The sequence below is a fragment of the Vicia villosa genome, linkage group LG1 (genome assembly GCF_029867415.1).
Source record: "Vicia villosa cultivar HV-30 ecotype Madison, WI linkage group LG1, Vvil1.0, whole genome shotgun sequence".
Taxonomy (NCBI): Eukaryota; Viridiplantae; Streptophyta; class Magnoliopsida; order Fabales; family Fabaceae; genus Vicia; species Vicia villosa.
Genome location: NC_081180.1, coordinates 42,742,426 through 42,760,820, shown reverse-complemented (window position 1 = coordinate 42,760,820; position 18,395 = coordinate 42,742,426). Strand labels below are relative to the sequence as shown.

Here is an 18,395-nt window from a genome sequence, read left to right as displayed (position 1 = left end):
TGTAACATGTGAAATCTCTATCTATTCATTCTTTAGAGTCACTATATATACACATTACAAGACTACCTGTTTACAATCTGTTACAAAATCTACTATTCTTCATAATTCCAATCATAAATGACTCCTAAATATAAGGCAAGTGCAACAGCCAAAAACAACACATAACTGTGCAATAATAATACTAACCTCCACCAGTGGAAGATAGAGCAAAATATACCATAAACTGATAAATCTATAATTGTGCAATAATAACAATAACTTCCACCAGTGGAAGATAAAACAAAATATGCCATAAACCTCAATAAATCTCTAATAGATTTGTTTCTCTCCATACAAAAACCTTGGTAGAAATTATTTTGGATTCATCTGCATTGTTTGAATTTGCTGGTATTTTAAATTTTTAGAATATTATCAATGGTCAATAAAAAAGATAATTACCTTCCATCTATTAATGTTTAATGTTCAATTCAATGAACAAAATCACAATTATTAGAACTATGTAATGAAAGAAAAAAAGAAAGAGGGTGTGAAGTTGTGTTGATTGAACATCTTTTAAACTAGAGATAAAAAAATGAACTAGCTAAATATGACAAGAAAGTTTGACATCATTTAAAACATTTATATAATTATTTTAATTTTATAAAATGGTATCAATTGGAACTATTCAAAAAAATTTATTCGATCATGATTAATTTATAGAATCAATTAACTTTTACATAATCAATGGAGTTAAAAATTGTCAAACTATACACCAACCAAAAAGAATACAGTAGAAACTCTTTAAATTAATAATGTTAGGACCGGAGAAATTTATTAATTTAGAGAGTTATTAATTTATCGATAAAAATTAATAATTATTAATTTAAAGAGTTTTTAAGTAATCATATTGTACATGTTAAACAAAAAGGCAAATTAGTCTATGCCTCTTAGAATTACGTTGAAGCGAATCTTGGGACTCAACGTAAATTAGTAACTGTTGTGTTCATATGCATTGGAAATCAATAATGACTTTTGAAGTATAATAAATGTAAACAAGAGGAACAAATGTGTTCAATGTATTCTTAAAGGAAAACAAACAACTATTGAACCATATTTCAATATAGTGTAATATATTTTTTCCAGTTTCTATGAATTATTAATTTATGATTTTCTTGGGACCAAAAATTATAAAGGAATCTCCCGAAAAATTATTATCTTCTTATTTTATCGAGTTTTTCAATTTTTTACATTGGCCCAAGTCGGGACTGAACAAATTTATTATTTTAGAGAATTTATTAATTTATCGAGTATTAATATAAAGAGTGTCTACTTCATTGTCAAAATAAACACCAACCAAAAAGAATATCAGTGTCTTCTTCGGAATTTTTTGAGAGTCTTTTTTGTTTTCATTGTTGTTTCACTTTCTCCCATTATTCACAGTTATGTATGAAATATATAGACAAACGAAGGACAATGTAAAGCCTTGCTAAGAAGTGCTATAATATTAAAAGACATATATTAAAGACCTATAAATAGAAATTCAATTTTGGAATTATCTATTTAATTGTTTGAAATTTAAAAATCGATTTTTTAACACAAGTTTTTAGGATAAACTTTAATCATGTCATCCTAAATTATAATAGAAAAAGATATTCTCTTATTGTGAATTATAAGGATTTTTTTTTTAAATTTTGAGCAATTTCAATTTGTTGTTACAAAAATACTTTAATACTATCTAGTTATATTTTCTAATATTCTAATTACTCACTTAACGTGATTAGTTCAAAGGATTAATCAGTGGAAAATGCAATGTATTTAAAAGAGTATTTTAGGAAAATTTGCTATTTACTATTATAAAATTTGATTTTTTAAAGTACATTAAACAATAAATGGATATGATCAAATACATCAATTAATTAATTAATTAATTTTAATAATAATAATAATAATGGTCAAAGAAAATATTTTGTTTAGTAAATGTTATAATATTAAATCATTTTTAATAGGTTTTTTTTCTTCTTATTAAGGAGACTGAAGAAATATAACATTGATTCTTTAACATGTGGTTTTAGTATTTGTCAAAAGAAATACATATGTATTTGTTGAAATCAAATGGAATGTAAATATTTAGTTTAATTAAGTTTGACTTTTTAATTAAAAAATTATAGATCAAAATCAATACACAACACAGTTAAATGATCATTTTCATTTAGATTATCTATAATGCATGTTTGTTTGCTAAGCAAATTTGTATTCTTGACTAAGTGAGTCTTGGTTTGTTGGAAAAGTTTTTGGCTTGATTTTTTTGTTTGTTTTTAATTAATGCATAGTTAAAATGTTCAGACGGATATTTTTATAATTCTTCACTGATAAATGTCTACCTATTTAATGTATTTTGGCACTTAGCAGTTGTCATGCCCAAATTTTTATTCCCCCCCCTAAGATTTCATATCATATATCATCTCATATACATCATCAACTCAAAGCAGATACCCGAAGCAGTTGCTTGTTCATCAAATCTTTAAATTAGGGTTTCAGGCCTCAAGAAATTCAGGAAAAGGATCAATCAATGAATGAAATGATCCTCAATGTATCAAAAAGATCAAGGTGTCTCATTCATCCACATATAATCTCAAGTCTCAAGTTCATCAAGACCACCAAATTCGGGTTATTGATTCATCAGGGTCTACAGTTAAAAATTTTCATTTGAGAAGGATTTCAAAATTCAAAACATGATGCAAAGAGATCAAGCGTTCTCATATGCTCATATGATTCCCCTCATCAATAACTAAGCCCATGTATGCTTCAATTCAAGATCAACAAACTTTCAATTTCATCTGATCCACAATTAGGGTTTTGACCTAATTCATCTAGGAAGTTGACTTTTAGTCAAAGTATGATTCTATGACTCAAATCATGATCTAATGATCTCCAATGCCTCATTATAATCCACTCATATCGCTCATTTAATTGGAAGAGCCTGATTCATTTTGGTATTGGGAAGAATGCAATTCATTTGGAAAAAGTCAAATGCTCAGGATCACTTTTGACTTTTGAGGAATTAGGTCAACCATGGACTTTTAAGGGTCAAAATAATGAATATATGGTTATTAGAGCCATTTGATCAAGAAAATCAATTAAGAGTCAAAAAGTCAACATTTAGGGTTTTGACTTTTTAGTGAATATATTCATACTTTTCACTCAAACTTTGAAAGGTCATAACTTCTTCATCCCTTGGCCACATTTTTTCAACCAAAGCTCATTTTGAAGAAAAAGTCAAGATCTACAACTTTGTCATGGTGAAAAATTTCTCATAAAATGAATGGTTTTTAAGTTATGAGCTCATGAAAAATCTTCCAACAATTATAAAAAAATTCTAAGTCATTTTTAACCTAATTTCTTACCAACTTCAAGTCTACTTTTCATGATGATCCAAGATGAATCAATCCAAACCATGAACATGAAAGTTGAAGCATGTCATCCAAGCTTTCCAAAAATTCTTAGAACAATCTTTGATTTTACTGGAGCAAGAAGTTATGGATTTTTTAATAAAGCTTCATGAAACTAGTTTTCAAGCATAACTAGTTTTGCATTTCACCAATTTTTCACAAGTTCTTCTTCAATTTAGCACATGTTTATGCATTATTATCAACCAAGATCAAAGAGAATATTTGTGAATAATTTCAAAAGGATTCCAATTACATGATATTTTTCACTTGCATATGAAAAAATAATCATTACAAAATGCGAATTTATGAGATATTGGTGAATCATCAACAAGTATCTCCGAATGCCAAAATTGTGACTCATCAAGTCTAGGATCAACTTGCAAAATTGGATGATGAATAACTAAACGAACCAAGCCATAGTTAAGCTAAGAAGTCATCATTGCAAAAATGGAATATTCTCTATCTGACTCATTAAGTTACTTGAGCTCCAAACTCATTTGCTCATAAGATTATCTCACGAGCTTGGCCTATAAATAGAGACCTCTCCACCATTCAAAATCACACCAAAACAACTTCAATACTTATTTTCTCAAAATTCTCTCCTTTCTCAAAATTTCAAAGCTTCATGGAGTGAAGAATCAGTTTCTTCGAACCTGAGCTTCTTGTTCCAAGCCAAGCATCCAAACACTTCACATACAACATGTAGAAGTGATCCAAGTCCTCATTGAAGTTCTGTAACACCAGAATCACCATCTCCACATTCAAATTGGAGCTTTTACAGTTGGGATCGAGCAGAAGCATCCAAGAGGTTTCAGATCAATTTGAGCATTCAAATACCTTCTAATATCATCTTAGGAGCTATCCAAATCATCACATTGCATCTATAACACCTCAAACTCAGAATCCAATTTCTCATTTATGAAGGTAAGCCTCATAATTTGAACTATATGATTCATGCATTTTAAAATTTCAAATGAGTAACCATCATGTTTTTGCACATATATAGAATGTTTACCCTCAATCAATTGCATCATATCATGCACACGCACGATTTCAGATTGAAAATTCGTTTTAGGATTCTTGAGTGTTCATGCATTTTATTTTAAGTTGCACTGAAAATAAATAAAATTAAAGACCACCATCATATTCCTTTTTTAAAAATGAGCAAAGTTCATGTTTGGATCATATCATTTGGTTGAGAAACGAAGGAGATAGGAAATTCAAAAATGGTTGGAAGCTTGAGGTTGAAGACGAAGATGGTGGCGCCATTTTCAAATTTTTGAAGCATGTTTAATATACTATTGATTGATTGTGTTTAATAAACTGAATAAATCATCTGCCCTAGTGGCTCAACACGCACCTTTAGTCCTCTTCCCATGCCCTAGGTTTGGGGTTCGACCTCCCCTCAAACCTTTTGTCCATTTTATTTTTTTTTAAACACATTTAGCACCTGTTTTGAAATATTTTTGAATTGAGTCACTCTTCTAACACACTTAGTGTGTGGTTCAGTTGGTAAAGTTTTAACTAGTGAGTGTGAGGGCGTGGGTTCAAGCCCTTTGGAGGCCAAAACCAATTTTTTACAACTATTTTCTTTCATTTTTTACAAACTTCACATATTTGTTTAAAATAGTAAAATTAATTATTTTTAAATTATTTTTTGCACACTCTTCATTTATCACATATATTTCATGAATATACAAAAAAATCACAAAAAAAATAATATTTGATATATTTTTAATAGGTTAAAAATAGTACCCTTTTAAAAGTATTTTTATACTTTCAAAAAATGATTTTCTTTTGATTTCTCTTTAACCTAATAAATTTAAAATATTCATATAAATAAAACATCATCTTTTAAGTCTTTATCAATGAACATAAGATAATTATTTTTGAGTTTTTTTTTTGTGATTAAAATTAGTTTTTTAAACTGTCGACTAATCGGACGATTAGAGTTTTCTTCAACCAAACCTCTTATATAAGTAAATAAATAAGAGCTTCTCCTTGAGTTGTAAGTCCCAACATTTTCTTTTTCAAATATTCAAATAAATAAATGGGCTTCTCCTTGAGTTGTAAGTCCCAACATTTTCCTTTTCAAATATTCAAATAAATCAATGGGCTTGTCCTTGAGTTGTAAGTCCCAAACCTTTTCTTTTATTTTCAATCATCAGTGGGCCCCTCCTTGAGTTGTAAGTCCCAAACATTTTATTTTATTTTCAATCATAAATGGGCATCTCTTTGAGCTGTAGGCCTCATCTTCTTTTAAACATTTCATTAGGTGACAATGATTCCACTTATGGATCCATCATTTTTATCGCCTCATAGTGCAATAAGGTTCCCAATTAGGGATCTAGTGTTTTGATCATCTCATAGGGCGGCAAGGATCCTACCTAGGGATCCTTCATTTTGATCACCTCACAGGGCTGGAAGGGTATCACTTAGGGATCCATCCTTTTGATCACCTCATATGGCAGCAAGGATCCCACTTAGGGATCCAACGTTTTGATCGCCTCACAGGGAAAAAGGGTCCCACTTAGGGTACCAATGTTTTTATCGCCTCATAGGATGACAAGGATCCCACTTAGGAATCCATCATTTAGATAGTCTCATATGGTGATCTTCTCTCAATCTTTGCCTCATAGCCAACAAACACATATTCTCTAAAATAATAAAATTAGGGGCCTCACTAAAAACCATCGCCCTATGTAAAGCGTAAAGGAAAAAGAGTGCACCTCACAAAATAACTTGTCCTTACAATCAACAAAGATAAAATACCTGCCGATAAAAATCAACAACAAAATAGTTAAATAGTAGTAAAGAAAAACAAATAAATGACAATAATGCTTGTGGCTCTAGAGGTATTCCTTCTGGGCTTTTAGTCTCAATTTCATCACTATTTAGAGGGGGAGCCTCCACACTCTTACAAATTTCTCCTGACGTCTTTATTTCTGAGCCCACTTTCCTAACTTTCAAGCCTAGAGTGCGGACCCTTTTCAACTTGAGGCTTTCTACGTATCATTTTCTAGAAATCTCCTAATCTCCTTGGATAAATCCCATTCTCCCATTGAAGAGCGGGTAATTCATACATAAATACATAGTGGACAAGGGGCTCCCAGAGTAAATCCATTGACTACGAGCATGGTGGTTGGCTGTCTGTTCTTGGCAATAAAATGGAAGGGAGATTTAGGTCTCGCACATGTCAGAATCAAAATCCATGCTTCCATTCATGAGAAACTTAAACCAAATATGAGCGAACTCATTTTAGGTGAGTGAGAAAAGTTTGCAGTTCATGTCTCCATTGACATGGTAGTAGTCTAACTAAGCGTCCATGTGTTCGACGTGTTCGTAAAAGCCTTACTCTCCGTTGTAATTCCAGAGCTTAGGGGGTTTGTCTTGAGATTTGGGAATTTTATCGTCCAATATGTGGATGGTCAGTGGATTCTTCTTCCTCGGCTGAGTAAGAGCTTCTTCTTCTTTCCTTTCTTTTCTCCTTGGTTGACAAATTTCTAGGGGGAGTGTGACTTCCCCTTTCTCCTTTAGGATCAGAGTATGAATTCGATGCCTGTAATGGTCCAGGTATTTCTAGACCTCTTATGGATCCTTTCTCTACTTTGAGACCTTATGTGAACCCACTTTCTACACGATGTTGTTTTTTTAGGATAACATTGTGTAGACTATCTTCAATATGAGTAAGTTTGTTTGCAAGAGCATGGGACTTTTGCTACTGGATAATCTAAAACATGTTGTTCAACAATTCGTGAGCTCCTTGTGCATAAAAATTAACTTGTAATAGTTGGAAGCTGCGATGCGCTTTTCGTCCGATTATTGTACGGAGAATAATAGGTCTGGCAAAAGGTTCCCCTATATAGAATTGTGGAGCAAATATGACGATTGGAGGAAATTGAGTGGTTCCTTATACTGTCCCTGGTTACACGAAATTTGGTGGTGGAGGAAAAAAGGAGTAGATTTTAAGATTTAGTCGTGCGTCCTTTTAGAGGCAGGAGGAATTTCTTGCTGCTTCAGCAACATGCTATTAAGCACTGGAACTAGTGGCTTTCGATGGTGCCATTGCCTAATAAATCCGACAAGAAGAAGGTCGATTTCATGCTTTACTTAAAGGAGATTTGGATCTGATTTAATTGAATCGGAGATCGGTGGATCGTGGTGATCATAGGAGTCAAAGGTCGATTTCAAAAAACGTCACCAATATTCTTTTTTGGAACAAAACGATGATCAGAGAGGTTGAACGAATGTTGTGTTGCATTTGTTCAAGCTTTTGATGCATGAAAAGAGTTCGACATGCAAGGTTAGCACTTCAACGCACAAGTTAATAAGAGAGTGAGAAGTATAGTATAAATGAAAAATCAAATTCATACCTCAGAAATGGTGTGTTAACCCCTTTAAATAAAAGAGCTAATTAACAACAAAATGCAAATGAGAGAATCAGATGTGAGTGACTGTCAGATGGATATGGAAAGCGAAGATGGATTTTGTGAATGAATTGATCTAAATGATGCGAGAAATAGAATCCATCTGTCCTTCACCTTGTTTTGCATTCTTTCAAGGAGAAAACTTAAATACAACTTCTTAGATGTGGTTTATACTATTTTTTAATCAAAATATGATAAATGTATTTAAATATCCTTTATGGAATAAAAATAAGAGGAAATTACATATGTGTAAAAAGAAATTATACATTTATATTTTAATTGAAAAATAGTATAAACCACATGTAAAGAATTGTATCTAAATTTTTTCTTTTTCAATATGGACCTATGTGCCTATCAACACTAAAGCTAATCGTCTTCTATATTCGTCATATCTTTGTTGCCATAAATACATGTTAGGTATTATGGTATGTTATACAAATTTATGTTGGATTTTGTTAAAATAATACATATTGTTTTTCTGATATATCAAATGTTATTGTCCATTTCTTTTAAAATATAATACTAAGAAAAATGGTTAGTAAGTTTAATAAGCATATTTTACATGTTGAAATTTTAACAGTATCCTTTATATATTAGTACTGTAATTTGTTTCTATTTCAAAATAAATTAATAACATTAACAAAAAACATTTTGAAAATAATAATAAACATAATTGATATGTATTGTTTTGACTTCTTCTCCCTTTCATACGTTAAGCACTGCCCCCATTTCACCTACTCACTCCATCACCCAACCTGAAAGGCTATACATGACAGCAAGGCAATGGATCCTCCCACATGCACCATGACATCCCTCTATCTGATCTATCATACAAATGTTATGTTTTTATTACCCATATATTCAACTCTAACCGTTCCCATTTATTTAGCAAAACAACAAATCAATTTTTTTTTTAATAATCAAAGAAATATATTAATAAGCACTAGGGGTGCTTAACCCAAGAGTACAAGAATATTAAAGAAAAACATAAAAACCCCACATGAAAACAACCACCCAAAACCAAAAGACCACCACCTCACGTAAGATACGGTATCGGATCGACACATCAATCCGGCCAAGTACAACTGTCTTTCTCCTTACAAATTGCATATCGATTAGATGTACTATTTTTCCTAAATTTAGTGTGTTTCAGCTTCTTTTTTTAAAAAAAGATTTTTATAATTTTATTTATTTTTGTTTTAAAAAGTCATAAAGAATTTTAAAATAATTAAATAAAAATTAATTTAAATAATTATTTATAAAATGCTATTTTAATAGTTATTAAAAATTATTTAAATTTAATTTTTTAATAGCTTTTTATAAAAATTATTTTTGAAATGTTTTTTTTTTCTAAAATATCATGTTAACTAGGTTTTGATTTTCAATAATATATACTTATCTTATTATATGTCAAAATTAATCTTGTAAACTTGAAGGTTAGAATTAGGGATTCTCATTTTTCTTTAATCGATTTTAGAAAATTAGCGATTTTGAATTTTTCACCCTTTAGATTGAATTTATTTTTAGACACAAGTTTCATAAGATATGATGCTACACTTTCACCGTTCGGATCGTTGAAAGGTCTGAGGAAGGAGAAATCTTGTTTGCACGACACCTGCATGTTTTTTTTTTGGGAAGTTCTACTAAGGTGTGAAAGAAAACCTAATTGGCACGAGCTCCTGAAGGGCAAGTCATCGGTATGAAGACTTTCCATGGTCGACTCTTAATCTTTGAATGACTCTTATGTCTCCATCCCTACCCAAGCATAAAAGAAATCCTTTGCATAAGCTCTTCAAAATGCTTGTGATATACTAGTTTCTAATTTTTCCAAGCATTGCCTAAAAAGTAACTGTTTGTCGATAAAAAAATACTTGAAGAGGCTTACAATGCAGAACTTGAACACTGCAAGAATAATTTACATGGGAGATTGATCACTAGTAAATGTAATGTGCGACTGAAGGCATCCTAATTACGTGACAAACTCATGAGATTATATTATTCGAGGAAATGGTGTCTATCACGAGGTATTTTTCCTTGATCATCTTAGTGTTTTGATGTAGCCTTTTACCTTTACCTAATTTCTAGAAAATCCAACTAGTGAACCTTAGAAAGCTTTAAGATCGCATGGTTAATTAATACTGCTTGATTTCCCAATCGTCACACCTAACGCTTATGATTATGGACCGTTGTCATGGGAATGGATTCCAACGGCGTCCTTGCATGAGAAAGTGATTTCAGACTCCAGAGTTTCTTTTGATCTCAAATCAGGGTTGGTGGGTGAAGCCTTTACTACCATGATTTGGTGAGCATATCTCTTATGAGCAGAGCTAGTTTCTACGCTCCCAACAAACCCTCATGCAAAAGTCTTGAAGGTATCATGTATTGGTTTGTTCCAATCTCCTCTTCTTGACTCCTTTCCCTTCTTGGACTGGGGGCTTCTTGGGGGACCCCTCCTTTGAGGTCTGAAATTGTTCGATGACTGGTGGGACCCCCCTCGAACTTACCTCTTTAAGTGACTCTCTTGAATGAGTCATTTAATCTATTTTTTAAGCTGATTATAGTCCTCTGTGTGGTGACCCATAACCTTATGACATTTACACCATATATTAGGATCATGCCCCATTATGTCAGACTTAGAGGATGGTGGAGGAGGAATGTCATGGGTATGGAGGACATCGCGCCATATATTTTCACGACGAGTGTTTAGGGGCATGAAGTTCTCCATATGCTTCCCTTTATGCTTAAAAGTTCTATTAAGTCCTGATAGCTAATGATTGATAAATGAGGCAGACTCATATACAACCTCAGTGTGACATCCCTGAATATGTTGGAGAGGAATTTATACTTCAAAGAGTCTGAGGCTCCGATAATTTCAATTTTTGTGTTAATGGAGGCAAAGTGGTCCTAGGGGTTGCTTCTTCCATCAAACTTTGTGAGTGAAGGCGATTTGAAGCTTTCTAAAACGAGGGCTCCATAAATCTCATCAGAGAGATGTTAGAGATCCAAAATTTCAATCTCCTTAGCATGACCTGTCTCGTACTAGCGCTATTAGAGACTAAGGACATTATTATCCAAAGTCTGGTTGTATAGACGCAAATTATCCATAGCGGGACCTTGTCGAGCGGTTCATCTCACGTGGTCCAACCTAGTCGGACGATCTATGGATCAATTCCATGAATCTATTCTTTGTGCACATGAGCTCGTCCAACACATATACCTAGATTTTTTTTTCTTTTTGTTGCTTTTTCATGAGATTATCCCATTCAAGGGTTTAATGTAGCTTTAGAAAAATTGGTCGTTTTTCTATTCTTTCGTTGCATATTAGTGGTCAAAGTTTGCCGATATTAATCCTATTAGATTTATGTGTGCCAAAAAAGTACTTCTAATTAAAAAGAAACAATTAAAGGATACAACAACATTTATTTCTCGATGCTAATTAAAAAGAGCACTATTATCAGAACTTTGATTCTACCTATATTATATTACACTTTCATTTCATGCACTACTAGTGCTACTACTAGTTTCTCTATACTTGAACCATCTAGAACACATCAAGAAGTACCCAAAATTGAAGACTTCTATTGCAGCAATCAAGTAATAAAAATAATCCAATCTTCCCTTATTAAGATCTTCCGACAACCAATTTCCTGTTGCAGATTTAGAAGTTGTTTTATGAACAACAGAAACAAGAAAAGCACTCAAATAACTCGATCCTGCCATGCCACAAAAGAAAAGTGACCCTGCAATGGTTTTCATATTCTCAGGAAACTGTTTATAGTAAAACTCAGTTAGTCCAACAGCAGTAAAGGCTTCAGATAACCCAGCCAATATTAACTGAGGAAGCAACCAAAAACCCGACATCGACGAAATCGCGCCTTTTCTAGGCTGAATTCCAATAGGATTAGTTAAAGCTAAGTGTCTTCTCTCTTTCTCAACTAATGCAGATACAAACATACTCAGTATAGATAGAAATATTCCCACACCAATCCTCTGAAGCATTGTGATTCCGGCTTCTTTTCCGGTGAATCTTCGGAGAAAAGGAATAACTAGTCTATCATAGATTGGTAACCATAATGTGGTGCTCAACATTATGAACACTGAGTATGATGCAGCAGGTATGTTGAAGTTGCTATTTCCAACTTGTCTATTTGATTGAAGGGCTTGAAAAACAAGAACTGTGTGTTGTTGAGTGACAACTAGAAAGAACAGAATGCCAGAAAAGCATATAGGTAAGACTCTAACCAAACACTTTAACTCTTCAACTTGTTGTATGCTGCAAAGACTCCATGGATTAGCTGGTGAACCATCTGGATTTATCTTGTCATGTGGAGTGATCATTGCAGCTTTGTCCAATACCCTAATTTGATCTTATAATATTAGTATCTAACTATTTATTTCACTAAGAAAATACATGAAGTTTAAGTTTTAAAGTAGTGAATCACAAACCTAATTAAAGATGTGAAAAAATATAGTTTACCATATTTTCAAACTGAATAGCACAATAAAAAAACAAAAATTGTTTAAATGGTTAATATATTGGATATAAATTATAAATAATTCAATTAATAAAATTTAAGTTAGAAATTAACTTAAATTGTTTAAAAAAAAGATTTTTTGAAAATACTTTTTATTAATAAAAAAATTGGAATTTCATTTTTTCAAAAAGTATAAGTTTATGAAAATCAACAAAACTTTTGAAAATAAAATAATAAAAAATAATTTTTTTTTATAATTGGAATAAAAATAGTACTCATTTCTTATGAATTAAAAAACGTAATTCCATAATAAAATAAAATTTTAAAAAAAATCATTATTTTTAATCTTTTTTTTTTATTTCTGAAAATGAAAAAAATATTTATCTTAGAAAAATTTAAATATAAAATTGGTTTTAGTTGAAATGAAACTATAATAATTAATTATTCTTTTAGTGAAGTAATTATTTAAAACTTAATCAAACACTCATAAATTTAATAACTGAAATTTTTTTTGACAGTTAATGTTGTTTAGGAGGGAGTAAAATGGTTGACATTTTTATGTTTTAGATATTATTTTGAATTTATGTTAATTTTGGAAGTAATTTTCTTCCTTTCAAAAAAAACTACACCATATGTTTCCTCTCCATATATTAACAAAATCATAATAATTTAAAATAAAAAGATTTATTAACGACTTTTTTTCTTTCTCAAATTGTTATTAAAAAAAGAAGGTCATTTAAGGCATAAAAAAATCTTTAAGTATTTTATGTTTGAGAAAATGGATGATGCACTGACAGTGTAAAAAAAATTTACACTGTCAACCAATCACAACTATGAATCAGGATAAATCAAATTGTAATTTTAAAAAAATTTATATAACACGAAAAAACGATTTGTTTCTATTGAATGACAGTGTAAAACTTTTTTATACTATCAGTGAACTACCTTTAATCTCTTTATGTTTTTCTTTAATGACATTTTAATTTAATTTAACTTTTTGTCAAGCAAATATGATTAAATAACTAATTTAAAATATAAAAAATACTTCCTCGTCAAAATAGGTGTCTCTTTCTTATTAAAACTAATAAATTTTTTTAAGGTTTAGTCAAATTTATTAATATTGAAAAGTGTGATACATTAAATGCATCTATTAATATTAAAATACAAATATGTTAAAGGAGAAATAAAAAGGTCTCTTAAATAATAAATATAAAAGAAACCTAAAAAAATTTCTTTTAAATAAAATCCAAAAAAAACATTTTTTATTATAAAGATATAATGAAATAATCATTTGAAAGTTTGGTAGAGTGTAGACAGCTTCAATTTGAGGATAGAATTGAAAGAGAAAAACAACATGTACCATTGAAAACTTATCTTGTTTTAAAATATCTTTTAGAACAGGTGAATTGCTATCATAGGAAATAAATTAAAATTAATCAGATGCATTTACCTGAATTGATATGTGTAAGGAAGCTTTGGATAATCACACTTAGATGGCACATAATCAAAGAGTGAAAGCATTGGATGCTGAGAAGGTAGTTTAACTCTCCTTTTCTTAACTGCAACCACCAAAACTTGAACAATACTTTTGATGGGACTATTACCATTTGGTTTAACTTTAACATACAATTTATCACCCATGAAAAACAACACACAAGCTAACAACATCAAGGCAGCAGGAATTCCAAGACCAATTGACCAGCTCACATTGGATTGTACATACACAATTAGTGTTAAAGATACCATCATAGCAAAAGTGAAGGTGAAAAAATACCAATTGAAGAAACTAGTGATTCCTTTCTTTCCTGATTCGGTTTTCGGATTGAATTGATCAACGCCGAACGCTAAATTACACGGTCGAATGCCCGCAGCACCTATTAGAAGGAAACCAAATCCGGAAAATAGAAACGCCATTTGACCGGAGGTTGGTCCTATGCATGTGGTGCTTTCCTTTGCACAGGACGGCGGATGCAGATTCTTAAATACCGCTGTTAGTTGTATCACAAGTAATCCCTGATTCAATGAAAAAAATCATTACAAATTTTAAGAATCGAAACGACAAAAACTGAATCTCAGTAAATCGTAGCAGCAAGTCAGAATGCCACGTAAGTTTTTCTAAATTAGTGTCAGTTTTCAGTGTGAGGACACATGCAGAGTGTCGGTGCCTCAAAAAACTTGTCTCCAATGTTAAATATGTTAGCAGCATGAAATAAATACCAGAAAGGAAGCGATTGTGCAGAATCCTAATGTGTTGTAACGACCAAAATATGTGTCCGAGACGAAAGCACCGAGCAAGGTAACTAAGTTGCTACTGCCATTGAAGACGTTGACGATGTTTGTAGCCGTGATGCTGTTTAGGTTGAATACAGTTGTAAGATACACCAACAGGTTCACCAATGTTCCAATGGTACCCAATTTCTCAAATGTTTCATTTCCTGTTGATCAAAAATTTCAACCATAATTAAACTAAGAAAACACATAGAGATTGTAAGAGAGAGAGAGAGAGAGTGGAGATGTTTTTCTACTCCTTAGTTAGTTACCTATGATGTAAGGCATGACCTTCCAACCTCTGTAGATGATTTTAGGATCATCATGAATTTCATGTTTTTCACTCATCTCAAAGGTTTCTTTCTCAATTCTTTTCATTGTTGTTGTTGTTTCACTCTCTCCCATTATTCACAGTTATGTATGCAAACTCAGTTACTCGCTGGTCACACGGAGGAGTAAATATATATTTATAAGTTGGTGGGAGTTCAACTAGACTACAAAGGACGCTTTAAAAGTATTAATAATTAAAGTGTACTACTCTCAATTTAATTATTTAAAAAAAAAAAAAAGTCTTACTCACAAGTGTTTTAAAAGGCATATATTAAACAATTAAAAATTGAAATTTAAGTTTAGGAATTGTATATTTAATTTTTTCAAAAATGGGTCTTTTGAACCAAAATTTTAAAATGAAATTTATATCTTTGACTAAGATTTGTAAGTACTTTAAAATCTTTAATAAATATAACTTAAATTTGATATCGAACACATTTGTAAAATGATTATTTTAAAGAAGAACAACTACAACCAATTGTTAGTTGGTTCAGTGGTGATTGGCACGGTTCGATCCCTCACAACTGCGATCGGGAGGGGGATGAAACCATTTGATACCAGAAAAAAGAACAACTACTAGAAGCAATATCAATGACATTTCAATTAATTAGTGGCGGAGACATATCCAATTTTTTTTATTATAAAAAATATAAAGTTAATAAAGTTTGAGAAAACAACTTTTATATATAAATATCGCTGCTAATATATTTTTTGTTGTTTCTCACATTTATAGAGAATAAAATAATTGGGCTAATTCTCTTGCTAACATAAATCATAGTGTTACAAACTGAATTTACATTAGCTCAATATCTATTTTTTTTAGAGCATGTTTTGTAAAAAACATACTTGTCTATAGATTTGTTTCTTCCTTAAAAGGTTTTAGTATAGTTGTCCTCTCTAATTTATACGAGTTTTCCTTTTGATATATATATATATATATATATATATATATATATATATATATATATATATATATATATATATATATATATATATATATATATATATATATATAAGAGGAGTGCTAACAACACTCTTTTTTGAACACTCTCTCGAACACTCACTTTTTTATTAGTTGAAACATATGTGGGACCGATTTTCAAAGTGAGGGGTCCACATATGTTTCAACTAATAAAAAAGTGAGTGTTCGAGAGAGTGTTAAAAAAAGAGTGTTGTTAGCATTCCTCTTTTATATATATATATATATATATATATATATATATATATATATATATATATATATATATATATATATATATATATATATATATATATATACATATATATATATATATATATATATATATATATATATATATATATATATATATATATATCAAAAGGAAAACTCGTATAAATTAGAGAGGGCAACTATACTAAAACCTTTTAAGGAAGAAACAAATCTATAGACAAGTATGTTTTTTACAAAACATGCTCTAAAAAAAATAGATATTGAGCTAATGTAAATTCAGTTTGTAACACTATGATCTATGTTAGCAAGAGAATTAGCCCAATTATTTTATTCTCTATAAATGTGAGGAACAACAAAAAATATATTAGCAGCGATATTTACCCATTTTTTAATTTTAAACAGCAAAATAGATGGTTTGTTGAGAATTACTTATAATGATATATAATGGTAATAATAATTTATATAGGGTTGAGCTCAGGAATCATTGTGAAGATTTTAATGGTTGATATTCACCAACCAAAAAATATATTTTCTTCTACGGAAAAATCACAAACCAAACAGGTACTTCCTAAGACAATCCCAAAACAAATAAGAACTTTTACTAGTTTAGCTCGCAAAGAAACAACTTATAGAAGGATATTTTACTTAAGAGATAATGTATTACAAAATTTCATTAAGCCCTCCCTGAAAACAATGATTATTACTTAGACATAAGAACACTCTTAAAACATATGACTAAATATATGTGAGAAAACGAGAGATTTATAGAAAATGAGAGAGAGCGGAAATGTGGATCAAAACCTGTTTTTCGATGATTAGAAACAGTAGAGAAACTCTCTATTGATAGGCCATATTATGGTTTAAATTTGGAAATAATCCATGGGCGAAACGAATGCCATAATCGATTAGGCCAATCGATTATTTCACCTCAATAATCGATTGTTCAAGATATAACTGGAAGATGTTGATATATGGTTGTTACCAATCATTAAGAGATTATCCCAATCGATTTTAGACTCAAAAAATTGAAAATACTCGATTAGATGATTAGGGTTAATTGGTTATCCAGTTGTAAAAAGCCCTCCAATTGACCTGACAATCCTCTAATTAGTTAGTTAGGCCTTAAAAATATTTTCAAGTGGTTTTAACAAATAAAGAGAGACTTCTCATATATTTTTAGTGTGATTTTGCCATAGTATTTCCGGAAGTACCTTTGCGTCTTTCGAGGCACTAGCCATTCAAACAGACTCAATCATGCAAGCTTTCACTCTTTTCCTCTTTCACAAATATGAAGCTTAAATTCTTGGCATCTTTATCTTTTAATTTAGGATCACACGTGAACTTTTAGTCTTATAGCTTGACGAGACTTGAGATATATTTAAGCTGATTGCCATTATTAGAGAGTTGAGAGGATAAACCATTGGAGAACCTTGAAATACAAGTCTTCACTTGAATATCGTTTGACCACAATGTTAACTTCATTCAAGAGTATAGCTTTATAAAGTATCTTGAGCATATTTGACATCTTGGGTTATCTTCAACAGATAAGGACTTCACCATATATTATATTTGATATCAGGTGTTGCTATCATCAAATCCAAACAACCAATAAGTTGATTGCAATTTTGCTATCAACAAGCTCCACCATCTTGGATCATCCTGCTAATAACTGCAAGCACATAGATTCACAACTCTAACAAGATCAACATTAGATAAGATGATCCAAACTATAAATACTATTGTTGAATTATAAAAACATAAGGTAAGAGAAACATTGAAAAGGATGAGTAATTGTTGAGTGGTTGGGCCAGACAACATACCTATTGGAGTTTGAAAAGTCTTGAAGATATAAGCATTGAGTGGCTCACCAAAATTTTCAACGAACTTATAAGGTAAAAGAAATGGGTGATTAATAGAGAATAATCACTTTAGTTTGAATCAATACGATCAAGGGGGATATACAAAATTGTGAAAATGATAGGGGATTAAACTTATGATTCATACCATGAAGTTATGAGAAAGAGTGATTGAATGCATAATTCAAAAAAAGACTCAAGTTACTGATAATCAATTTGGTTTCATGGTTGGGAGGTCGACCTTGGAAGAAATCCACTTAATACGACGTATGATTGAACAATATCATATAGATCAAGAAGACTTTCACTTAATTTCCATTTATTTGGATAAGGCGTATGATATATGACTGAGAGAGATTTTTCGGAAATTCGTTGAGAAGGATTAACAATACTTGAATGAGTTTCTTCATTAGAAGGTA

The 18,395-nt window shown here is 30.8% G+C and overlaps 1 protein-coding gene across 1 annotated transcript; it reads right to left on the bottom strand.

The window, feature by feature from the left end:
- Positions 1–11,255: 11,255 nt before the first annotated feature.
- On the bottom strand, positions 11,256–15,067 carry LOC131635653 (protein NRT1/ PTR FAMILY 2.11-like). The gene is made up of 4 exons (XM_058906293.1): positions 14,871–15,067; positions 14,548–14,765; positions 13,781–14,343; positions 11,256–12,212 (listed from the first exon to the last, which is right to left on the bottom strand). The coding sequence occupies exons 1-4, from the start codon at positions 15,001–15,003 to the stop codon at positions 11,351–11,353; spliced, it is 1,776 nt and encodes a 591-aa protein (XP_058762276.1). The 5' UTR covers positions 15,004–15,067; the 3' UTR covers positions 11,256–11,350.
- Between the last annotated feature and the right edge of the window lie 3,328 nt (positions 15,068–18,395).

Excerpts from the sequence above, each read along its gene's own strand:
- LOC131635653 (XM_058906293.1), bottom strand. The coding sequence starts at position 15,003 with ATGGGAGAGAGTGAAACAACAACAACAATGAAAAGAATTGAGAAAGAA. Across the intron at positions 14,766-14,870 it reads GGTCATGCCTTACATCATAG|GAAATGAAACATTTGAGAAA; the intron begins GTAACTAACTAA and ends TTTGATCAACAG. Across the intron at positions 12,213-13,780 it reads CCTTACACATATCAATTCAG|GGTATTGGACAAAGCTGCAA; the intron begins GTAAATGCATCT and ends AGATCAAATTAG.